Here is a 26935-nt window from a genome sequence, read left to right as displayed (position 1 = left end):
CTTTTCAGGTCCTGTATTGCACCTGAACAAGCTACAAATAAATACTTTCCAAGACGGCAAATGACGTAGTTATGACCTTATGTCTTTATACCCATTTACACCACTTGAGGTCAGTTCCAGTTAGGTTGTTGTGCATCATGACTGGTTAGTTAGTAGGTTAACACTGGGATAAAAGTTATCTGAGTAATTATATGCTAGAAAGGAAAAGCTCATGACACAGCCTCTTTATAAGACTGGTTTGTGCTACACATAAAAAAAATTAAACCACCAAAATTAAACTACTAATCTTGCAGAACTTGAATATGTAGTTAGGAGCTATATTACAGATGACATATCAAATAAATCCTGCTTCAGCCAGGAAGAGAAGTTAATACAAATTTCAGAAGGCATGAAGAACTGTAAACCTTAGCCACTAAGAATTTTAATGCAGTTCCCTGGCTGAACCAGAAGCCCGTGTGTGCTGGCGTTAATTTAAAGATCAACCAATTAGCAATTCTGTCCCTCTTGACCGCAGCAGCCCAAATGGCAGCAACTCTGCAACTTGTCTTGGGCCCCTGAGAGTCTCAGGCAGAAGCTATAGCAAGAACCATTCCCTTCTCCAGTGCATGGCAAATTTCATTGCTGTTTAGCACAAACAACTGTGGAGTCCTGAGCAATTTCTCTGGCTGGTAGCTTTCTCAATGAAAAGAAAAATACAATTTTCTCTTCTGCAGGAAAGCACAGATCTTGCTGCTCTGAGCCCTGCATGTAGATGGTGGAACAGGGAGAAGTGAAGGCTGAACAAGTAGTTCAACTCCATCATGGGGACTCTGCACCCAAGTGGCCACAGTGGCCCCGGGCTCAATAGCTACAGAAAAAAAGTTTATTTTCTGCTTCACAGCTGTGGAGGGATTTCCCTCTCTTCTTGCCTCAAGTACATGCCGAACTTGCCACACTATTATGCAGTACATAAGAGCTCACACCACTGTGGCCAAGCACTGCTCCAGCACTTAAAAGAAGAAGAAAAGCTATTTTGGGTTCACGTTTCATTTTAATAGACAACTTACACTTTGCTGATCTTGTTTGCTGTAACACCTGGCCCTTGGCTGCTGCACCTAGTGGTGTGTAAAGTCATTTCCCATCAAGGGTGCATAGCAGGACAGCACGGTTTTTGCCTCCCATGAGTCAATGTAATAAAAGGTTCATGGGATGTGACAGTAGAAGGGACCTGAAGAGATCTTCATTCCAATCTCCTGCTCAAAGCTGATTCAGCAGTGACGTTTGATCAGATTATTCAGGCTGTTATCCAGACTGGTCTTTAAAATCTCCAAAGATGGAGACAGTGTGACCTCTCTCGTAATCTCATTCCCACAAAATCACCAGCTTAAGGACCTATGAGAAGATGGTGAGACAAGCTTACAGGGTAGTAGGAAATGCACATTCACAATCACAGGGTGTAGAGCAGAAGGTGAGGAAGGGTCCTTGAGCCACTCTACAGCTCTGAAGACCTTGACTAAGCTAGACTTTTGAAAGCTCTGCAACCTTCATTAATGTAAAACTTACTTATAGCTAATGTTTTGCGTATGTATTATTGCCCATACAAAGCCATAATTGTTTTCTCTTGCTTCCCACAGATCCCTTAGATTGAAACAGAAGTGCTTCAGTTATAAATGCTCCACTGGTCTCGTGTGGTCTGGGCTCCTCTGCAACAGAAACACGCAGTACTCAAGGGCATTATGTCCTAAAGTAGCTCTCAAGATCCGTGGTGAACGAAGAGTCCATTTAGATGCTTGAGCATTCTGCCTGGGGAAGTAAATCTAACAATCAATTGATCATCAGCAACTGAAAAGCTCTGGTGCATATGTTTAAACATGTAGCCAGTCCTAAACAGCTATGTGTCACTGTTGTAGCAGCGTGCCGCTGACATTCAAGCAGAGTCATTCAAAAAAAAAAATCAGACAAAATTACTCTTTCAAATTAACTGACACACTAAACCACAAGTTCCAGGAAATGAAAACAAAACATCTGCTATCTGCTGTCCCCTGGCACTGGGAACTGAAGAAAATACCACTCACATCTCTCAACGTCTTGGACTTTGGCAATGGCATTGCCAATTTTTGGTGTTTACTCTCATGTACAATTTGTGCTGGAGAGCTACAAACAGCATGAAAATTGGAATTGCTGATGGAGAAACAGTATAATGAGTCTAAGTAGGGAATACGATGCTTTGTTCAATTGGACATTCATACTAGGAATAATGTTGCGAAATTGGGCTGAGATCCACTACATCCCATGTTTTCTACAACGTCCTCACAGACACAATGCATTTAAGATATATATTAAGCTTTTGATAGCTCCTTGCTTTAGCAAAATAATTTCTTTCATAAATATAGAGATAAATTTCACTGACTACACATGTTCTCGTATTTCAGTTCTCAGATAGCACCATGCTCCTCTATGGTACAAAAGTTTTTCTGATCAACGAGAAACACAGCAACACAAGAAACTCAGAAAATCATGCTAGACAACTAGTCCTTTAGATCTTGAAATGTTAACAAACAGAGAATTGTAAATAAAGCCCATGGAAAAGCATTAGACAAGAGGAATGATCTGCAAATTTCCACTGTTAGAAGTAAGTTTCAGTGAAGACCACAAGGTATCACGTAGCATGCCAACTCAGCTAATGTCTGTTTTCTTTTCATCATGTTTCCAGCTTGCTAACTTTTAAAGAAAACTTAATAAATTTCCTTCACTTAGGAAAGAAAAAATGCACAGTGACGTCAAGGCTGAAAGACTACATAATAATATCAAAGCCCAAGAGAATTGTTCCAGCCAAGTTTTGAACCTACGAAAATAATGGAGGTATTATAATGAAACACTTACAACTTCAGCACTGTGAGCAGTAATACAAAGAGAATTTTAACACACATCTTTACCACAGCCATAAAGTCATATTACTTCGCGTATTTTTCTAAGTGTAGTTTTATGGTAGGTATCATTAGGCTGCTCATACAAAAATCATCATTTTGCTGACATTCATATTCTTCCATACTGACTCCAGACCAAAAATAAACTACAATACACACTGAGAGACTGAAAAACACCTTGAATAAAATTTACTAACTGCACAACACCTTCAAAAATACACTGAAATGAAAACATCTTGGAATCAGCAATCCTGTAGAACCATCACCAACTATGATAACACTCTTACACAAAAATAATCCTGCCTGGGACAGCATAAAATACACAGGGGTAGTAGCACACAGAAATAAACTGAAGCCATAAGTCTCATTCGAATGTGACAATGTACGTCCATCCATAGAGCAGCAAAAAAAAGATTATTTCAGGAGCTCAAATTCAATATATTCTACAAACTTCACCTCCTGCAAATGACTAAATAAAGATTTTATTCTCCATCAGAAAAGAGTGGACCATACCTTTGTCTTCATGTCTACCACATAATTTTCAAAAGTCTGATTCTCCTTATTGTGTTCACCACATTGTCCAGATCCTTCTGATCCATTAGAAGCAGCAGACTAAAGAGGGGGAGAAAAGTCATGTGAAGAAGCTGAGATATGCACTGTAATTCTTTTACATTTAAATGTAAAGATTAGCACATACAAAAGTGTAGCCTGAATTCAGATGAATATCAAGTGGCTCATACATAGGAATTTCACCTCAACATTTTGACACGTGAAAATTGCTGGGTTTTAATCTTACGATCACTCTCGTGGAAGTCTGTGAAAGTCTTAATAAGCTAACTCTACAAGATGATGTTTATCGGAAACTCTAGTTGACTTTAGAAGGCATTCAAGGTGCTCTGCAGCTCTCAGCACCAGAATACAGAGATAAGGGAGGAAATTTGTGTCCTGCCAAAAAGGTGCATGGATGGTAATGAGGATCTCATCTGGAGTAGCTGCAGGAGCAGATCTCCTTACAGAACCAACTGTACTACCTGATCTGCTTTCTCATTTCTAAATGACAAAGTGACGTATTTTTGAAAGGGTTTCATGCTTGTGTAGCAACCCTATTTGTGAGTCTTTTAAATTTGAATGCACTGGTTTTCGTTACCTTTCCTTCATTTACACAGAATTCAATCTCATATTGTTTACAGAGAACCCCCATAAAACACACAGTATTGTTTCAAATAATATTTTTTATAGAAGATATAGTAAAAGGCTATGCTATTTTTTCAATTCTCCTGCTGGAAATCTATTACCTTGTTGTAGATTTTGCTTTAAGATAATAAATGGTATAAATGACATCTCTGTTTACATTGTTCTGCCTTGCAAAAATATGCTTGAAGGGTTACCCTTTGAATGAAACATGATGTGTGCCACTAAGTCAGATTTCAGAAAATTTCTGGGCACTTTGCAAGAGCACGAACAGGAAAGCAGAGTAAACTCAGAGTACAGTGTCTTGTATCTGTCGGCACTGAGCATCATAGGCACTGTGAGTGATTTAGACTCATCCTTTCTTAGCCTGTGCACCAAGAGTGCAGACAATTTTAACACAACAGGCAAGAAATTGTTAGCATTTTCAAGAGACCAACCATCGCCAGCACAATTTTGAAAACAACAAGCCAGTGCCACAGAAACAGCCAAATCACATCCACATGTGCAAATGTTTCCTCCTCTGATACTAGGTTGTTTATTTAGGGCTCTGTCCAGCAAAAGACGGAATGCTGGTCCCAATCCAGGCAACTACTTAGACACGTGCTTTTAACTTCACTGGAACCAATGGCACTAGTCTTGTGCTCCAGTAAGGAATGTGTTTAGTGCTGGAGCAAAACAGCTCAGCACTACATGGGGCTGAGCACACGGGACCCCATGTGTGTGCTCTCTAAAGTTTCAGCTTCTCTAACACACTTGCAGTCACGGAGAACCACGCACTCCTTTGGCTTGTTTCTTGTCATTGGAGGGTGTTGCGTATTCCTCGTTTGTAATCTGGAAGGGAAGAGGGATAACAAGGCAACCAGGCCAGAATTTTGCAGGACAGCAAGGAACTGAAACCAGGTTTTGCGTTGCTCCTCAGAGCCTACAAGAAAATCCAAGCAAACTCCCTAAGTGTCTCTTTCAAAAAAGGAAAACTGGTTTTGCAAGGAAGTAAAAATCATGTATAAAAATTTTCATTTCATCTTTGCTTGAATACCTGACACAAATGTTTTCCATTGTTATTATTTAAAGGCAACAATATAAACTATGCAAATCAACATATTATTTATTTGCTCTAATCATCAAGATGAAATTCTGCCTGATCCTAAAGGAGCTAAGCCTCTGCAACATCTCAAAAGGGGTTTGACAATTTTCAGCAGAAACTACCGACTGTATCGTGGCATTTATCAAATTAATGCAGCTGCATAACTGGATAAAGAACTTTAGTTTGTTTATATTTTACTTATTTTCTTTTTCCTCAAATTTTTCACCATTAGCTGACTCCATTATTTTGAAAGAACGTAAAACAATGTCATAAGATGCTTTAAAATGTTTAACTTTTTTCCTTAGGGGAATGGGTCAAAGTTTAATTGTGATGAGAAGAAAAGTAAGGACATTAGGAAGGTAAAAATGGCTCAAGCAAGAGTAATTGTAGTAAGTCTGGAACATCTCTCTGTTCCAGTGTATCAAGGTTCATAAACATTAGCCGAATAATATAAGGTTCCCAAACTTGAACAAAGTGTACGTTAGCAATCTATCTGAAAACCAATAGTCATTTAACTTTGTATTATGAAATAAACAGGACTGTATAATGCAAGAAGCAAAAAAGGATACATGCTGTGGGTTGTGATAGATTTATTAAAAACTAATATTCTTGAATCTGTGTCTCTTCCTATTCTTGATTACAAACAATCCTCCCTTTAGAAGCTAACCAAAAGTCTACACTGTCTAAAATTATTTGTACACTTTATACCTAAAAGCTGCCTGTACATGCAGAAGAAATATTTTAGATGCACCTCATTATTGCTGAATAATCAAGTCCCCATGAGAAGCAGAACTGGCAGCCCTGGGGTGACACAGGACAAATGCAGTGGAGCATGTGCACTGTGCTTGACCATCCTTGGGGGGGGGTCTGGAAATAATGTTTCAAGCTTGAATTAAATATACTGACAAAAGTATAAATTTTTTATCAGACCCCCTGTAACTAGGAGGGTGGTAGTTGGAGCAACTCTATCTCTCTCTCTATCTCTCTATCGCTCTATGTATCAATTTCATTGGGTAACTTGGCTCACATGGGCTAACCATGAGAATTATAGGTCACACTAGAAACAATCTTCCAATATTGTGTATAATTAATGTTGATCTATTTAGATTGTTATTAATAGGGACTATTTAGACTGCAATCTCTTCAGAGCAATGTTTGTCTCGTTGTGCAAACTTACAGTATTATTTAAAAGTTTATGAGTAAAACAGTAATCACATTATCTACCTTGTTAATTTTATCTAATTTTAGCAGTGTTCAGCAAAGCTTTTCTGTGCTTATAACACATCTCTCCAGTAGCTTACTAGGACACGCACAATTGTCACAGCCAACCATCAACAAAACTCTTCCTGACTATTTTTTGCCAAAGTACACAGGGACGTATTACGAAAGACTTGTCACTGGTTCATCTTTCATCAGGCAGCAGGTTCTCATTCATGTCTGAGCCAGCAATCAGGCAGAAGGAGCATCTGCCCTCACTCGCAATTATAGCATACATGGTTTGCAAGAGTTCCTACAAGAGATCTTCCTATAGAAGCCAAACCCTGTGACAGTGAATGAATTCTCCGGTCTATTGCATGGCTCCAAATTCACATCTAATATATCAATATGGCTCCGGAATTCATACCTAATATATCACTAGGAGGTACTTGTAACCATCCACAATAGTTACTGGGTTTACTTCTTAGAGTGAGGCCCCACATTAAGAACGCAAAAATTATAAAAGAATAAGAAACATACATGCAAACGTTGTTGTGCTCTTCTATGCGCTTGGATGGTGCTTGCCAGCACGTTAAATCTACTAACACACACACCCCTGCACGAGATATTTTCTAGAGCACATATACTGCTTGTTGGTTAAAAAATGCTGATCAGCTTTGCACAGGGTCCAGAAATGCCGGTGGGAGTGTAGGGGGAGGTAAAGCCCATGAGCCTTGCTGAATCTGGAACTGCCTTAGGGTTCAGAGAATGAATGCACCTTTCCCTAAAGCTGGCAGCTTAGGGAATGCTCCTGTGTGCTTGTAGAGAGAAAAATTCAAAACACAAGCTGATCTGAAACCTCTTTTTGGTGTTTGGCATCAAGAATTGGAAGCCCTGCTAAGGTCCCCTGAGAGCCTGTAGATAAATGCCAGCTTGCGCCAAATTATTTAGATTAAGATAGGAAAGGTATAAAAAACAGTGATCTGTTAAGTTTTGGATGCCAATATCTGTCAGGAAATCTATCATTTTGGTAACAAAATGCTCCCAGGAACATATAGTGCTGAGATATACTGCTTTTATTTAATTAACTTTTTCGAAAGTAAGCATTTTAAAAAATCATTAGAACGCTTACAAAGCTACAGGGGGAAAGTAAAATGCAACATAACATATGCTGGAGGTATCTGTTTTACAGAACGATGATGTAAATGAATTCATTTAGCATCTATGCTGGAGTAGGAAGCAACCTCAGCTGAACTGAGATGCACAGCAGGAGACAACTACTAGCACAGAACAGGGCACACCTTTATGTCAGGGTACAGCCAAACCTGCTCGTGCTCTGCTCAAGTCATGCGTGAACCAAAACTGGACCCAAATCAAGTTTGTCCTTCGCAACGTGCCAGCAACAGCAAGAACACCTTCTGTATCTGCAGTCCGTCCACCCAGGGCTGCACTTTTCTGATGTACCTGGGCAGAGCTGACAGCTCTCCTAAAGGACTCTCCTACAGACTGAGAGAGTTGGGGCTGTTCAGTCTGGAGAAAATAAGGCTCTGAGGAGATCTTATTGTGGCCTTCTAGTATCTCAGGGGGCTACAGGAAAGCTGAGGAGGGGCTTTTTAGGATGTCTGGTAACGATAGGACTAGAGGGAATGGATTGAAGCTAGAGGTGGATCGGTTCAGATTGGACGTTAGGAAGAAGCTCTTCCCCATGAGGGTGGTGAGACCCTGGCACAGGTTGCCCAGAGAGGGGGTGGAAGCCCCATCCCTGGAGGTGTTCAAGACCAGGCTGGATGGGGCTCTGGGCAGCCTGATCTAGTGGGGGATGTCCCTGCCCATAGTGGGGGTTTGGAGCTAGATAATCTTTAAGGTCCCTTCCAACCCTGACAATTCTATGGTTCTATGTGTTGTGAGCATCTCAGTTTTGACTCCTGCTGCTGACAGTCTTGGACCAGGAAATAAAAAATAGTTCAAAATCTTGGACATTTTGTAGGAGACAAAATACTGTTGAGGACTTGAAGAGTTTTTCCTGCAATGTCATGCAGAGAAATAATTCTAGACACTATAAGATGAGCTTTCCTCTTTCTATGTTTCTTATAGTCCTTTTTACAGCAAGAAATGTCATTCAGCAAATTTGTTGGCAGGAATTAAGTTTCACTGATATCATAGATGAGTGAAAACTCAGAAAAATCCCAGAGCAGGCCATGCTAGAAGCTAAAATCAGAAATATAATCCCACAGAAGCCAGGCAGAGCTTCATTTGCCTCAGATGGGCCTAAATTTCAGTTTGAAAACAATACAGCAGAGCTGTCTTCTTGTCCACAAAATCCTTATAAAAGAAGGTGCCTAATTTAGTGAAAACCATGTTTCACTATCCCCAGTCAAATGATTTAGTCGTCAGAAGGGATTTTGTTTCTATTTCCATGTTAGGGTTTCTGGTTCAGTGTTTGAAGAAGTCAGGTTTTGCTCCATTTCAGACCACATTAGCTCAGTCTTTCCAGCTGCCTCAAGCCAGGGTGATGTTGCAGAGTGCTATGAGGTCTCATGGCTAAGCCCTGTAAGACTGTCACTGCAGTCCTTGCTGCACCAGTCTTCCCAATATGACCAGTAAACGAGAATGGAGGCAAAAAAATATACTTTTGGGCATGGATTCTGCTGTACAAATTGCACCATGATCCTAAAATGGCTTAATTTGGAAGGGAAGTTCACCTGGTTTCAAGTCCCCTGCCATGGGCAGGGACATCTCTCACCAGACCAGGTTGCTCAAAGCCCCATCCAGCCTGGCCTTGAATGCTGCCAGGAAGGAGGGGTCCCCAACTTCTCTGGGCAATCAGTTCCAGGTTTGCTTTTTTTAAAAAAAAGTATTGTATATGGAAGTAAGCACAAATATCACAACAGTATTTATTTTACCCTGGGATTTTTATGATTCCACTTTAGCTAGTGTAGATTCAACCTTTCAGAAGATTTTTATGACAGACTTAAAGAGTGTTAGAGCTCAGGAACAATTATGTGGCTGCAGGCTTGTGTTTTGGAAAGGTCAGGATCTGATTTAATGCTGCCCCACCCTCTCAAAAGCAAATCTTGCTCTCAGAATGTTTCTGGATGTCAGAATGTCATTATTAAACTTTGCATTTGATCATCCCTCATGCAGATCTGACCACCTACCTAAAAGTTGTCATGCAAGCTACCAGTTACTCAGTAGTCATTTTGGCTAGGCTAACACAAAGCCTATACTCAAATTCAATCTCCCTGATGACAAATTTCACATAATTATCCAGTTGCACTGTGATTCTGCTCTGGGGCAAGACAACTGCCTTTCCAGGCAGGGAATTCCAGCAAACGTTATCTCATACTTTAGCTTTTCTCTTTAGCTGGCTCCACAAACTCAAATCTTGAGAATGACCCAAAGATACACCCAGGAGCTTCACCTTGCTGGTCCAGGCTCCATATTCAGCCTCACTGATGCAGAGGTTCATTTTCAAGCTGGGGTGCAAACCACAGCACTCTTTGTGTCTCTTTTTGCAGAGTGTCAGTAAGGACTTACAGTGGTGGACTCTGCCAAGTTAGATGGTTCAGGGACCATGGCCCTGTGCAGTGACCAGAGTCCTCGTAAATATGAGCCTTGCAAGGGCTTGCTCAAGTATAGCCTCTCCCCTGCCAAGACCTGGCACACCGAACACTGGTGCTTGGAAGGATTTGCTGGCCTGCTGCACATGGCAAAGAGGAAAACAGAGCAGAAAGAGCATTGAGAGGATGAACCCTGCTGCGAAGATGAAGAGGTTCAGCTGCATGAGAATGAGAGTCAAAGCATGAGACTGGACAGATTGGTTACACTTTTCAGGCAAAGACCCACTCTTGCTGTAGCTCCATGCCAGGCAGCTACCCACATAAGAAATTGAGACAATTAACTTATGTACGGCTGAGTTCTTAGCCTGGCAAGACAATTTTCCAAAACATTCCCAGCAATAATTTACCAAATACCATAGGGCAAATTCAGATGGCTCTGAACATGAGAATGAATGAGATGAAAACTTTAAACAAATAAATGCATTTCCCTCAGCTCACTGGAATTCAGTCATATCCTGATGCTTATTGTCCCCATCCCTTACCTTTTAGCCATCAGTCTGCACTTGTCTGGGCATAAAGAAGATGAAATACGTGGAGTAATATGGGATATCAAAGACCTATTTCTTTCAAATAAAGCAGAAGCTATTACTGAATTCTCCTGAAGGCTGGAGGAAAAGGACTAGAAAAATTAAAAGGCTGAACATAATTAATGAATGCTCATTTAGAATTGGCTATCATACAACATCTTAGAAGCTAAATTTACAGCTGAAGCAGACAGGCTGTATGCAGAAACAGGCTCTGGAAGGAGCTCCATGTGCACTGTGTCAAGCTGGGGGGGAAAGATAGGGAGCTGTAACTTCAGGGAGCTCCCTTCAAGCGTGGAGCGATGACACCTGCCAAAAGCCCCTCCGAGCAGAAAGGTCAGCTGCAGTAAGAATAACGTGTGAAAACACATGGTTTGATTCCAGTTATGCCCATCTGCATACATGTTATTCATTAGCTGTGGTGGAGTCCCTCCACATTAAAGGCTGTATTAGTGAAATCACAGTCTTGCCCTGAAAACGCAAGTGAGCCACAGCTGGAAGCAAATGCAAATACTTGGAAATAGAAAACAGAAAGTAAGGCATTAATTGTAAGAGAAAACATGACTAATGATTTTAAATTAAATAGTATTAGCATGATATTTTAATTAGCAAGGATAATGTTTATTTTACTTACATAGAAGTTCTGGATACATAAATTCCAACCTACATATTTCAGTTGCCATAACAACTTGATACACTTCTTCTCCTGTGTCATTTTTTATTGCATCAGTGCGGCTTTTTTTTAAACAGCCAAAAAAAGCCCAAACTGCTTTGGTTGCTACGATAACACAGTTTTTTAATTGTTCTTTTCAAATTTAATTCTTCTTGAAACCATTATACTTTCCCTCCAAAGACGTTCACAGCTCAGTGTGGGAATTTCATTACTAATTCTAGGACCAGGGTTTGCTAGAAATCCCAAGGATATGTACGGCCCTTTAGCTCAGACTGCTTCTGCGGTGGTCCCTCTTAGGACACTAGTCATAGGTTTGAGGTCAAGATCCTAACAGGAGACCTACACAATAACAGCTCCCAGTTGGTGCATTTTCCCCTCAAACCCAGAAATTAATTAAACAAGCACTAGACTCTTCAGGAAGGTGTGTAGCTATAGTAGGCTTGAGGCAGCAGTGGCAGCAATCAGAGCTGCAAAACATTTAAGCAAATCACTGCAGTGCTCTCCAGGCCAGGAGGATATTACAAAGCACTTTGGACATTTTAGATGCACTGGAGTGTCATGTGATGAGCTAGATTTCATTTTTACCCAGGCACAGGACTGATTCCTAAACTCTTGAGGCCTTCAAGCAGTCAGCTCAAATCTTTCTACAAATTAAGACAATTACATGGTATGATGGGAGGAGCAAAGAGGACGAGGGTGGCCTTTCTCCTCCCCGCCTCCAGTGAGCTGTGCAGCATAGTGCAGCCCGCTGCTGTCCATTCACCTTTCCCAGTTCTGCACTGCTGCCAACAGACTCATTTCAATTAAATCACAATTACCCAACTACTGAGTTTGCATTTCTATCTGGTTCCCTGCAACAACCATAATGAGAAAGACTGTATTAATTAATAATAATTATATGGAGGTGTAAGATGAGGAACTGCTTGGCAACCATTGTTCCGTACAGCTGGCATGGAGTGACATCAGGTTAGAGATAATAGAGCATTTATGAATGTAATGTTCGAAGTAAAGACTGGCTTGGTCTTTATGAGCAGCTCTTCATTTCCTACTGACTATAACAGCCTCCACGTTGGTCATGAGAGCTATGACCATTGCTTTCAGAGGACTGTATCCCTCCTAGTTCTCATGAGAACAAGAGTGTGCACGTGCGTTACTACACACAGTTCAAGACAAGTTCCAGCACTGCAATTTTGCTATGACAAGTCTAGTATCTCTTTTTTCTTCTGATCATACCATTTCTCATTATAAAAAGAAAAAAAAAATGATAGAATTATAACCACTCCAAATAGGAGAAACATCCAGTAGTGCTTGGTATTGCATGATAACCTTGCAGGAAATACATTTAAATAAGAAATCAGTTAGATAACGCATTTGAATTCTGATTTATCCCATGATGCACTGTAGGTCCATAGCAAATCCAAGAATAGAATCCAGTCTCCTGTCTCCACCTCTCGCCCACACAGTCTTTTCCTATTTACACATACCTCAAGAGAAATTATAGTGGAGGAAACTACCAGCATTTCACTTGAGATCAAATTTTGTGCCTGTTGTTCCCAGAAATGGTGAATTTAACTCAGTCTACTCAAAAGCAGTAATAAAATCAGTCCCAATTTGAGAACGGGACTGATATATCATAAAGTGATACTTAGGAAGATCAAAATGTTTCACACTAATGCAAGGATATAAAGCCAGTATTAAAGACAAGAAAAGGAGGGGAAAAAAAAAAGAAACAAAAAAAAGAACAACCAAACCACAAAATCAAAACCCTGGAGAATATTGTAATGACTTTTATTTCTTGAGATTGTTTTGCTTGAAGCATCCTAAACCTTGTTGTAGAAGAATATTTGTTTCAGTCAGAGCCATGGGGAGGGGAAGTAAGCACTGGCTGTCATTACAGTGGCAGGCTGCCTTGCTAAGTCATGACTGCTGAGCTACACACTCATATATACTCATGCTGACATGCAAAAATATTGCAGCTAAACAAAACCTTCGGCAAAACACAGTGCCTTCTCTCTTCATTCAGCTTCCCTCCTACAGAGTATTACAAAATGTTTCACACTGGTGCATATAAAAAGAAAAAGACTCAAAAGGTAAGTAAGTGGAATGACTCAGGTCATTAAACTGCAGAATATGTCATCACGCTCTGAAATGTTGATAAGCAGATGATTATGTAAAACAAAAGGGAAAACAAACATTTCCTAAATGTTTCAAAGAAGGCTGAGGCTCCATGGAGCTGCAAGACAATTTACTTTGTCACAATTGTCATTAGCTAAAAGCTGGATAAGGACCCGTCACTGTGTAATGGAGAGGCAGCTTAAACCTGTGCTTTCATATAAGGACTTTAAAAATTAGTAATACCAGCCGCTGACCAAGATTATTAAAATTTATAAGCGGTACAGGGATTTTGGCTTCTGTGAGCTTGCAGTCGGAAATGCACAGATGTGTAAGGGCTGCATTAAATAAACATCACTGTCAACTGCATCAGGAGAAAAGGAGAAAATGCCTCATGTCCCAGGGGATGTCAAGGGTGGTAGGGAGGACATCTCCAAGTCCAGGTTCTGCTCCTGCCATGCAAACTACCTTATGTAGCCCATATGGTTCATGTATGTCCCCCTTGGGTTCCTACAGGGACGAGGAATCCTCCAGAGCTGCCAGCTGAAGCTGATATTTCTTTCCTTGAGAACCAGTGCCCTTGTCACAGCTCACTGACAATGAGGTCCAGATGATGCTATCAGAAGGGGAGCCTGGATGAGGCAATAAATTCTGTCTCATGAAAACTGTCTCTGACTCTGCAACATCTTACACTAAAGCTGTCTGCTACTTTAGGCATTTGAAATGTGTCTAGGGAGCTTAGATAAGTCTTCCTTTCTGTTGGAATGTGTCTACGATCGAGATGGATGACTCAGGCAGAGATGTATATACAAGATCAGATGAAAAATATAGTCTAAAATGTTTGAAAATATTTTCACTGTTGATGAATATTTACCTGAAACATCCCAAATTACCTTTATGTACTAGTTACTCTACAATCTCACTTCCCCTTAGCAGGCACTCAAATTCCAGTGCTGCCTGCATTCAGAAGCCTCACTGATGTTTGCTGATGTCAACAGCACACAGCTCTCTGTGTTATTCTTTGTATGTAGCCCACTCTTTACAACCTATTGCATTATTACTACCAAGTCAACTTTGCTTTTTGCTAGTTTATAATCAAAGTTGAAATTAAGCAAGATCATCTTCTTAACACTGGTTTTTGTAGTACTGAGTAAAACAGGGTCCACAAGATGTGCTTCTAAAAGCAATGGTCAATTCTAACATTGCATTTTTCAAGGTCACTAGAAAAAAAATGCAGTTTCTACCACTAAGAAAAATATCTGCAGTCATTTCAGTTTGAAAACATCACAATGTCTGTTTTCTTAGCTATGATTAACTGGGGATATTCTTCCATATATTTGTGACCACGACTCTGGTCACAATTCACGAAGACAATCCAAGCCTTCACCATCTTTTGGCTGGGCTGCAAAAAAACACTGTGAAGCCAGGCACAGGCTCTTGTTTTCCCAAGTTCACTATAATTTGAACAGAAAGCTGCAGCACTTCCATCTGCTCAGCACTGAGCAAGGACATCAGATCAGTCCTCCTCTCTCTGTGACGGCTCTCCATAGAACAGAGCATCAGTATAAGGAGGTTTTTGGTCCTTGTCCAAGGGTAAGAGGACTATCACAAATTGCAAGTGAAGAGCAATATATGACAATTCTAATCCTCAAAAGTAACAGAAGTGTCCACTGTGTGTACAAAGATATGTGTGTGTGTCAGGAACATTCCCTAGGTGGGAAGAAAAGTAGAGAAACCCACTAAGAAATAAAGTGATAATGAATTAAGACACATACCCATAATGGTAGAAAATGGACTGTTTCAGGCACCAACACAGTCAGCATCCTGAATGGTGAAAACTCTAGTTATAGTTCTGCTGCCAACCTAGCAAAGACACTGTTGGGTATCCTGGGAGCATTTACTGTTAAAAAAAGTACAAGATATCTCAAAAAAGAATACTGATTACATAAGTGGAGGCATATGTCTGTCATGAATCTTCCTACTCCTTAGGAAGAGACAAAGTTTTCTGGTTTGTTACCTCTGTTTTTCTACAAACTACCACAACACCAAAAAAGGTGTGAGAGAAGGCACCAGTCTGATGCAATGAATGACCTGAAATCTCTCGGGAGATCCTTTCAGTCTTTCTTATTATAACTAGAATATTCCAAAACACATGATCAAATTTGGTTTAGCGGTTCATTTAAACAATCACAATTTAATAGTTACCATTGCTATTTCCCTCAGTTTCAAAAACCATCTTCCGAGAAAGTGGACTTCAGATCACAATGTTTATTACTCCTTATTTATGTTTTTCCAGCTTGTACAGTAGCTGTTTGCCTCATCTCTTTTCAGAAACACCTTGACTACCTGAAAGCGCTGTGCTAAAATAAATGAAAAATAACGGGGCAGACTCCCCTACACTTCTCCAAAGAGCTGAAGGGCATGGGAAAATTTCATCGCTTTGGTTTATCCCTTCAGCTAGGAAACTTCGTGCAGCTGCACTAATGAACCAAACCCGACTATCAGGGTTCTAAGTCTGTAGTAACCTGGCTGACCTCCTGACAGAGGAGCAGAAGCAGCCATACATAGCAGTCAAGCAGCAGCTGGAGTGCTGAAATCATTCCCAGGCACAGGGAGCCATTAGTGAGTCCAACCATTTTTCCCCATTGGCATGGCGTAAGTCTATGCAGGCTGATGGAAAGGTGAGATTCACCTAAACTGACACTTTTTTTAAGCATGAGATTTTTGAAGATATATTAAAAATTCAGTTTTGGAAATTATCTGTAAAAGTAGGTTTCTGGGTTTGGGAGGAAATAGGCACTCACAGAGACATGAGGCTGCAGATAACGACACAGATTACATCTCCTTTCTGATATAACACAGGATCACAGAATCATAGAATAGTTTGGGTTGGAAAGACCTTAAAGATCATCTAATTCCATCCCCCCTGCCATGGGCAAGGATATCCCCCACTAGACCAGGTTGCTCAAAGCCCCTTCCAGCCTGGTCTTGAACACTTTTGGGGAAGGGGCATCCACAGCTTCTCTGGGCAACCTGTGCCAGTGCCTCACCACCCTCACAGAGAAGAACTTCATCCTAGTACTTAATCTAAATCTACTCTCTTTCAGTTTGAAACTCCTGCCCCTTGTTCCATCACTACACTCCCTGATAAAGAATCCCCCTCCTTTTCTGTAGCCCCCTTCTGGTACTGGGAGGCCTTTTATTCTCCAGCATGCACAGCCCCAACTCTCAGCCTGTCCTCAAATGGGAGGTGCTCTAGCCCTCTTGATCATCTTTGTGGCCATTCTCTGGACCCTCTCCCACAGGTCTATGTCCTGCTTGTGTTGGGGCCCCAGATCTAGACACAGTACTACAGGTGGGTTTTCAGAAGAGCAGAGCAGAAGGGCAGAATAACTGCAGAAGCACTGCAGCCCAGGATGTGATTGGCTTTCTGGGCTGCAAGTGCACATTGATGGCTCATGTTCAGTTTTTCATCTATGAACATCTCCAAGACCTACTCTGCAGGGCTGTTCTCAATCTACTTGTCACCCAGACTGTATTTGTCTTTGACTTGCCTCGACCCTAGTGCAGGACCTTACGCTCAGCCTTGGAACATGGGGGTTCTGCTCCACCAAACTGTCCATTTTGGTTCAAAACGACAGAAATTGGAGAAACATTGTCCTTGGAACACGGGAGTTCTGCTCCATCAAACTGTCCATTTTGGTTCAAGATGACAGAAATTGAAGAAACACGGTCAAACATTGGGACACTATTGATCAACAAGAGGATAATGTCACATGAAGAATGATTGTTATGGCTGCAACCACCTCTCCTTTGGTACAAAAGACAATTTTAAAGATGAAATTAAACGAAAAGCTCTTTCTGAAGAGGTGGCAGTACTAGGAAAGTTTGTCTCTGAATATGTCATAAAGAGTTGAAGAAGCAAAGAGAAGTACAAGAGCAGGCATGCAGAAATGAGACAAGCCATGACAAGCTTGAAAAGTAAGACAAATAGGAATGGTGTTGATATGGTAGAAAGGTGGAAGTCAATAGAGGCTTCCAACAGCGAGGTTAGAGAAATAAGCTCAGAAAATTATCTCTATACAAGGCTGTTTGGATGGGTAAGTGGATCAAGATTCCATAGGAAAAAGAAACATGTCCTACAGACTGCTTTCAAGAAGGAGAATGGCTGAGGGTGAAATTCACCCCTTCACAGTACATAAAAGCCCAGATAACTGCTTTATTCAAGATCCACCTAGATACTATAATGGCAAATATACTAGTAAACTGTCTCATCTCTAAAGTGGGGGCAGTTCTCCCTATAATCTGTTACAAATTGAAGTGGCACAGGTGATAGTTAAGCACAGTGAAATGTATAAAATGTAAAAGCTGAGAACACCTAAAGTCCTGTGGTTCTTGTCACATTATTTGTAACTACATTATATATAAAAATGTGGAGAGACATGATATTTTCAAGGTGACAACTTCCCTTTAATTTCCTTTAATTGTTACATTTGTGATTGTATTTACTGCTTGCTAAAATATGCAAGTAGCTGTCCCAGTTCTTAAAAAAAAATAAACAAAGCAGGAAGGACCCTCTTTCATACATATTTCTCTTACTGAGCAAAGATCTACGCATCTGTGAAATAAAGCCCTACCACGGTGAACTTAATACTATCCAGAAGTCTTGGGGTGATATCTTTGTTTGTTCTTGGAAACTTTTTAAGAATCATTTTAATAAAGAAGTACTAGTAAACTGCAGAAATATATAATGGGCTCTTGAACCTCTCTATGGAGACCTGTGTCCTTTGCACATGGAGGGCAGTGAATTCTCCTGCTTAGTAGCTCACATTGGTGGATGATCCAAGTTAATAAATGTGTAAGTGAGACAAATTGCTCTGAAATATTTCTAGAATGAAACTTACCTAGAGTACATTTGTCCCTGAATATCAATTTTACAGAATCCTTAAAGTTTTATAGGGCAAAATCCTATATTTTAAAGAGTTGATGTATTTGTTTTTGCAGGTGGTTAAAATTAATTTCTCAGAATCTTATTAGAAACAATGAATTATATGACACAATCTTCAGAGGAACTGCTGGCTTGTAGTAGAAGCATGCTAGGACATTCTGATATTTTCATGTAGGTAGGATTTTTTCAAATTACTCTGGTATGCCCTTGTTAAAAGATATCGTGTTTTAGAAAAATCATTTTAGAAAAAAAAAATGTTAAAATTGCAAGAGCTTTTTGTTAAGTGATTTTCAAATTATCTTCAACTACCAGATTCATCATCTTTGACCTTGATACTTAGAAGTGAAATTTACACAACAGTCTGACCTCAATGCTTATCACAATAGAGACCCATTACTTAATTAAAAGTTTGGCTAATTCTGTGTGCTGCTTAATATTCAGGCACATTTTCATTGGGGAAAATTATTGTTTCTGGTCCCTGGCAGCTGTTCTGGCCTGCTCTCAATCTTTTGCAGATGTAATAACAAATCCCAGATCACAAAACTGCCTAAAGGTTGTTTGATAGGCATGTTATATAAATGTGAAAAAAATAAAACCAATAAACCTGCTGTGGCGGATGTGACTCTTCCATCATTGCTGATCTAGTTCAGTTTGTTTAATGTCAAGATCCCAGATCTGTTCCTGCTCGCACCAATGTCAGTAGAAAACAATTATTAAACTAAATAAACAATTATTAAACTAAATCAAAACTCCTTGTTGGAAAGGACCTATCACACTAGTAAGTCCTTTAAACTCTCATGCAGGCACACCAATATCATGGTGATGTTAAAATAAAAGTGAGCAGCAACAAAGGAAAAGGTTTTCTATGCGAGCGTATCTAACTCCATGCAAACACAAGGAGATGGCAAAAGGAGAATGATGTTTGCTTCCAAGAATTTCCCAGCAGGACAGAATGTGTAGAGAATGGTGTGACATGCATGTTGCCCTACTCTCAGCATCACGACTTCATGAGAAAACTCTCCTGTAGGGATTTGGGATACGGGCAGCGGAACTCTGCACTCCAGAGCGTTTCTATCCACGTGATGACCCTGTTCTGCACACGTACAACTTCTTTGGCTGCAAATGGAAACATTGGCCTGGCCACATTAAAACATATTCAGAAGCAACTCTAAAGTGACATTTAACAGACGTGCTGGCACTCAAGTTATTGACAAGCTACAGAACAAATAACAAATTTATAAATAGAGACCCAATATGGACACCCAGTATGGTTAAGATATTTAGCTGCAGATAGTCGTAAATAAGGATTTTAGTAACACAGTGACCTTGCAGTTACCCATTTCTAAATATTAGTCAATCCCTTTGAGAAGGCAAGTGTATAAAATAACCTCTACAAGTAAAGCATAAACTTACTAATACATAAAAAATCCAATTGCAAAGTTATTGTATAATTAAACTAAAAAAACCCCAAAATAAACAAAAAAAAACAAACCCCAAAAAACCCATGTAGTCAAGCTTCAGCACTGTTGTTAATCACCTAGTTATGGTTGTTACACATCCTTGAGTGAAAAAGGAACACGACTAGCAAAACATAGACCAAGATGTCACTTACACTATACCCCGTAAAAAGACTGCTGCCTTCTTGAAGGAGAACTTAGGGCCAGAATTACATGGGAATTGGCACTGGTGCAGAATCAACCCACAGACACAAACTGCATTTGATCAGATAACTGTAGTGAAGAAGCTAAATCTAGTAAAGAAATAGAGACATAAAATTGAATATTTTGAACTCTGCTAATGAAACATTAAGGCTGATCATACCTAATGACTCTTGCATATTAAATATAATCACTTAAACAGAATCAGATATGGCTCCTGGGAGTAAAGCAAACCATAAAATTAGGCTCTTCCCAGTTACAAACAAAGAGAGCAAACAAAAATCCAGAGAAAAGACCTAATTTTTATAGGCACATATAGAAGGGTCTTGCAGGTCCACGTTTTTTAGACAAGCTGTTGGCGTGAAACAGATTAATGATTTGGTAATTGCTCCAGGCAGAAGATTTTTAAGGAAGGATTTTACTACTGGATCTTCTCACAAGCCAGCACTTAAAAGGACAGAGAAGTAATTACAATGTTTATAATAGCTGGGTACACAGATAGCAGACATTCCTGAAGCAAGCAGAAATAGGAGGATTCATTTTGCACGCTGCAATTGACTGTCTTTGCAAAAGGAGCCTCTAAACATAAGAAATGCATGGAACAATAGGAATTAAAAGAAGAACTGGAATCTTTGGGGACCCTCCCAAAGCAGAGATAGCACACTGCGCTGATTGTGCATGAGAGATCAGTGTGTGATGACCAAACTTGTACAGTAATTGCAAATGTTTCTCATTTAATATGCTAAAAGTAGCTGTACCGTATGCCCTATAAGTAAATAGTCTTTTCATTGCCATGATACAGGCACAAGCAGACCTTTGGCTACCAGATTTATGTGTAAGCATTATAGCAGACTTGTTTTTTCCTTCACCTCGATTTTCCATCTGAATAAAGGTCAAATCACTGCTGACCAGAAATAAGTAGCACTGGAGAATAAACTAATGAAAACTGAGGTTAAAACAAGGGTAAATTTATGTCTTTTAATGAGTGTCTGGAGCTGAGCATAAGCCTGTAGCTTCAAGTAGTGTTACTATTGTCATAGCTGAAGAGCAATTCAATTTTTGTTTTACCAGAGGGATACCTCCACCTAGGTACTTTTATATTCTCCATTATTGTGTTTTCTCAGCATCTCACAGTTTTAACTGTATTTATCCACACAATGTTTAAGTGAGAGGCATCCTTTACCCAGTGACTCTTTAAGGCAATGCAGTGAGTCCTGGGAAGTAAGAATATTTTTTCCCAGGGAAGTGACCATTTGCCAAGCTGAGGAGCCAGGCACAGACCTTCACGCCCATTACCAGACTCCAGTAACCCGCTCACTCGTTTGCACAACTGCAAAGCTTTGACAGCAGAGATGGAGAGTATCTTTTCTCAGCCTTATTCGGAACTGAGTAGGGCAAGAGCACTTTTCTGAGCAGTGGAAGACCTGAATTTAAACAACTTCCAGCTGAATCCCTATCTAACAATTCCTAGGGGTGAAAAGAAATCAGTCTTCTCTCTCCAAAGGGAACAATTTAAGAGCCGTAATTTCAAGAAAATGCTTTCAACCTGTGAATGCTGATCTTATAAAGCTTGGCCCAAAGAAGTAATGAAGCTCTTTGGCAGAGGTAAAATTACAAACAAACCCTGTCTTCATGATTTTCAGCAGCAAATTGGGCACATCAGCATGCTAGCTGCAGCGAATGTTTATAAAATAAGCTAATGTTGAGATTTCCAGCACTGAGCACTTTCTGTGTTTCTAGTCCAAACAAATTAAGATTAGACTTGCAAAACAGCTGAAGCACCCATTATACAGGCTTCCCTTTTTCTTACTGCTCCTGAGCATCTGCTTGTGGATGCTGCTGGTAGCCAGGTACCAGGCTCCATGGGCAAAATAACTGTCACTTGGTTGAAGCACATGCAGATACTTTATTACTATAACTTGAAATAACTTAGTTTAAAAGTAGCTGAGATCCTCAAAAATCTAGAGGCACTTTAAGTTTGTAGTGTTAGCTCTTCACAGCCATGTTCTCAAGGTAGCTACCTGGCATTTGTTTATTCCCAAAACGAGCTTCTCTAGACTATCAGTTCAATGTCTGGTCACGTCCAAAGAAGTGCAACAAAGCTGGTGAAGGGTCTTGAGAATGAGTCTTATGAGAAGCTAAGGGAACTAGGCTTGTTTAGCAGAGGAAAGGAGGTTCAGAGGAGATGTTTTTACTCTCTAACACTACCTGAAAAAGATTGTTGTGAGGTGGGAGTCACTGTCTTCTCCTCAGAAACAAGTGACAAGACAAGAAGACATGGCTTCAAGTTGCACCAGGGGAGGTTTAAATTGGATATTGGGAAAAATGTCTTCATCAAAAGGGTTAGCAAGCATTGGAACAGGCTGTCCAGGGAAGTAGTGGAGTCACCACCCACTGAGGTATTTAAAATACATGTAGATGTGGTGCTTAGGGACGTGGTTTTCTGGTGGACCTAGCATTGCTAAGTTTTTAAACACTGCTAACTGTTAAACTCGATGATCTTAAAGGTCTTTCCCAGTCTAAATGGTTCTATGATTCTAAGAATCCACAAACATGTTCTACATGTTCCTGGCATATCTTCACAACCTGTTCAGTTAGGTCATCTCAGAACACACGTTCTCCACTGTATGCCACCCACCCTCCCACTGAATGCAGCATCCTGCATCCCCTAAATGGAGTGTGAGAGGAATGAATGTATGCCTCCTGTGACAGTGCCTTACACACTAGGCATTTGGAGTGAGGTTCTTAATCTTTTCTGTTAAATTCCCCTCCTGCATCTGAATATACAAGGTAGTGACAATGGATAGGTGGAGAAGGGTGAAGAGAAACAGGGAGAAGGGCTTTGCATCTATGACTCTTTAACACTGATGTTTGGGCACTTGTTAGGGATGGAGGATTTCACCTTTGGGTATACTGAAAAAGACAAAATCCGCTATACTTCATTACTCATCAGAAGAGTAATAATTATAAACTCTAAGCTATAGAGTATGTCAGCACTCTGTCCCAATAAATACTTAATTATTCCATATAAATTGGCAACACTCCAATAAGAAAAATCATAGTAATACCTGCTGGCATTATTCATAGTGCACTCCCATGGGTGAGAAGCACTACCAGATTCTCTCTGGTCAAGAAGGGAGCTGAATAAGGACTTATACATCTTGGGAAAACACTGTACTCACATAGCTTCTTCATAAGGAAAATTGTATCGGCAATGCCTTTACACACACTGCAGGAGAAGTCTGCCTACAGTCTTATTTAGGGAAAAGAGATCATGATTCTGAATCTTAATCATGATAAGGTACTCCCATATAATGAGGTAGATTTTAAAAGACTGACTTCTTGCCTCATTTTTGGAATTTATCATAGTTGTGTTCTGCTTTTTTATGGTCTTTAATCCTGGACAGCAATTTCTCCCCATAAAGTGCATCACAAGATATGGTCCTTAAGTGATATCTGAACATGATGAGATACCCCAGACATTATAATTCCCAGTTCCCTTTGGTAACTCAGTTCTTTAGTCCTTCTCTCAAACCTCACATACAGTCCTTCAGGAAGTACCCAGAACAGCAAGGAATTAAAACTTGCAGTTCCCAATCTCCAAGCTAGCATTTTTCATTGATAAACAGATGATAGAATCACAGAATCATAGAATCATAGAATCATAGATCATAGAATGTTAGGGGTTGGAAGGGACCTCTACAGATCATCTAGTCCAATCCCCTGCCAGATCAGGATCACTCAGGGCAGTCACACAGAAACGCGTCCAGGTGAGTTTTGAGTCTTCAGAGAAGGAGACTCCACACCCTCTCTGGGCAGCCTGGGCCAGGGCTCTGTCACCCTCACAGTAAAGAAGTTTTTCCTCATGTTGAGATGGAACTTCCTATGTTTTAATTTAAACCTATTATTCCGTGTTTTATTGCTGGGCACCACTGAGAAGAGATTGTCCCCTTCCTCTTGACACCCACCCCTCCGATACTTATATGTGTTAATAAGGTCCCCTCTCAGCTGTCTCCTTTCAAGGCTGAACAGCCCCAGGTCTCTCAGTCTCTCTTCACAGGAGAGATGTTCAAGTCCCTTGATCATCCTCGTAGCTCTCCCTTGGACTCTCTCCAGTAGGTCCCTGTCTCTCTGGAACTGGGGAGCCCCAAACTGGACCCAGGATTCCAGGGGTGGTCTCCCCAGGGCAGAGCAGAGGGGCCTCTGCTGGACACACTTTTATTGATGCCCCCCAGGATCCCACTGGCCTCTTGGCCACAAGGGCACTTTGCTGTCCCAGGGACACTCACTGCCCACTGGGACTCCAAGGTCTGCATTCCAGCAGGACATCCCCTAATCTGTACTGGTGCCTGGTGTTATTCCTCTCCAGATGCAGGACTCTACACTTGTCCTTATTGAACTTCATGAGGTTCCCCTTTGCCCAGCTCTCCAGCCTGTCCAGATCTTGTTGGATGGCAGCGCAGCCTTCCTGTGTGTCAGCCACCCCTCCCAGTTTGGTATCATCAGCAAACTTGCTGAGGGTGCACTCTGTCCCCTCATCCAGGTTGTTGATGAAGATATTGAACAAAATTGGCCCCAGCACTGATCCCTGGGGAACACCATTGGCCACAGGCCTCCAACTTGACTCTGTGCCGCTGATCACAACCCTCTGAACTCTGTTGCTGAGTCACTTCACAATCTACCTCACAGTCCAATCACTTATCACACATTTCTTGAGTTTATCTACGAGAATGTTATTGGGGACAGTATCAAAAGCCTTAGTGAAGCCAAGGTATATGACATCCACTGCTCTCCCTTCATCAGTCCATCTGGTCATACCTTCACAGAAGGATATCAGATTAGTCAGGCAAGATTTCCCCTTGTAAACCCATGCTGGCTATTCCTGATAACCTTCTTTTCTTCCAATTGATTAGAGATGGCCTTCAGAATGAGTCACTCCATCATCTTCCCCAGGATGGAGTTGTGGTTGACTAGCCTGTGGTTGCCAGGGTCCTTCTTCTTGCCCTTTTTGAAGACTGGAGTGATATTGGCCGGATTGATCTTGCAGAGTAGTTTCCAGGAAGGTTTTTTTATATATATGGAGATATAGAGATATGTAGGGCCTTGCTGTCAAGACCAATTGTGTTCCACAGTGTCACAAGGCTTTTTTTTTTTAAAAAAAAAGAAAATATTTCATACCTTTAAGTACAGCTCCTTTGAGAAGAGTCTAGGATACTAAATATTTTCTTTCCCAAAAGACTAGATTTCTCATTAGGGCCCAGCATTTATTGTCACATAGGCACATTACCTAAAATGATAACACTGCTGATGAAGAGCAGGTCACGATGGTTATTTTAACAGAGAGAAAGGCAGAGAAGCTGGAAGCTGCTGTTACTGTACATGATTAGTTAAATATATATTTAAGCACTGTTTGGAACAAAAGTGCATAAAATCTCCTCCATGTCTACTGTGAATTGAACAAAAACTAATAGGAAATTCCAGTTCGTCATCAGGAAAGACTTGTGTCAGTGAGGAAACAAGCTACCTGGAGAAATTGTTGACTCTCCACTGTGGGAGGTTTAAAGAACAGATTAGACAAACATATGTCAGGAACAGGTCAAATACAGTTGACCTTCCTTAGGGCAAGAGAATGGACAACATGAAATTTTTGAGATCTTCTTCATAACTGTATTCTAGAGTTCCTGCATCATGACTAACATGTTGGACTTTTTCTTTTATTACTTGATATGTCACATTCCCAGCTTACTGTATGAAAATATGTAACAAATAAAAGCCTTCACAAGCGGAACCCAGGGAACATTTCTAGTGAATAGTGAACTTGCCTCAGAAATTTTCATTGATCCTGAAACTCTCCACCAATTTAAGTTGATTTTGTCAAGTTCAATTTACAGGAGTGAAAACAGCACTGATAAATTCACACACAAAAAAATCATGTATGTCCTTATTTCTTCCTTATTCACTAATACCCACCCACTGAAATTATTTTGGTCTATGATATTTACAGCTCTGCCAGATACATTGCCCAAATATGTTTAGTTTCTGTACAGGCTGAAATGCAATAATAATATGATGATAGGTAATATTTTGGATGCAACTGTTTCTGGCTCATATGTGAACTAATATATGCCCCTGACCGTTCAAAATTAGTCTCTGAGTTTGGAGATGTCTCTCTTCTGAGGCCCTCCCTGAGAATGACGGGAGAACCGGCTCTCTATCATTTATCACTGATCCTGGCTAACTGGGGAGGTCCTAGATGACTGGAGGTTGGCCATCGATAAGAAGGCCCAGAAGGAGGATCCAGGGAACTGTCAGGCCTGTCAGCCTGATCTCGATGCCTGGCAAGGTTGTGGAGTGGATCATCCTGAGTGCCATCAAGCAGCATATAGAAGACAACCAGGGCATCAGGCCCAGCCAACACAGGTTTAGGAAAGGAAGGTCTTGCCTGACCAGTCTCATCTGCTTCTATGACTTGGTGACCTGCCTAGTGGATGAGGGGAAGGCTGTGGATGTGGTCTATCTCGACTTCAGGAAAGCCTTTGACACAGTTTACCACAGCATCCTCCTGGAAGAGCCGGAATCCCATGGCTTGGATGGATGCACACTTCACTGGGTTAAAAACTGGTTGGATGACTGGGCCCAGAGAGTTGTGGTGAATGGTGCTGCATCCAGTTGGCGTCTGGTGACAATTAGTGTCCTCCAGGGACACCTCACTATAGTACTGGGTCCAGTCCTATTCAATATCTTTATTGACAACCCAGATGAGGAGATTGAGTCTACCCTTAGCAAATTTGCGGATGACACCAAGCTGGGGGGCACGTCAATCTGCTGAAGAGTAGGAAGGCACTGCAGAGGGACCTGGACAGGCTGGGTCAATGGGCTGAGGCCATTGGTATGAAGTTCAACAAGACCAAGTGCAGGGTCCTACGCTTTGGCCACCCTCACCCCTGCAGCACTACAGACTGGGGAGGAGTGGCTGGAGAGCAGCCCTGCAGAGAGGGACCTGGGAGTACTGGGTGACAGCT

The 26935-nt window shown here is 40.9% G+C and overlaps 1 protein-coding gene across 1 annotated transcript in view; it reads right to left on the bottom strand.

Moving 5' to 3' along the window:
- Positions 1 to 26935, bottom strand: part of LOC104277217 — a gene marked incomplete at its 3' end in the record, with an annotated part of 319342 nt that overhangs the window by 252937 nt on the left and 39470 nt on the right. The window contains exon 3 of the mRNA XM_009873793.1: positions 3420 to 3518. Within this exon, the coding sequence (XP_009872095.1) occupies positions 3420 to 3518 (99 nt within the window). The remainder of the gene's footprint in view (positions 1 to 3419; positions 3519 to 26935) is intronic.

Source organism: Apaloderma vittatum, unplaced genomic scaffold, assembly GCF_000703405.1.
Source record: "Apaloderma vittatum isolate BGI_N311 unplaced genomic scaffold, ASM70340v1 scaffold117, whole genome shotgun sequence".
Taxonomy (NCBI): Eukaryota; Metazoa; Chordata; class Aves; order Trogoniformes; family Trogonidae; genus Apaloderma; species Apaloderma vittatum.
This window is presented reverse-complemented; position numbering and strand designations above follow the sequence as displayed.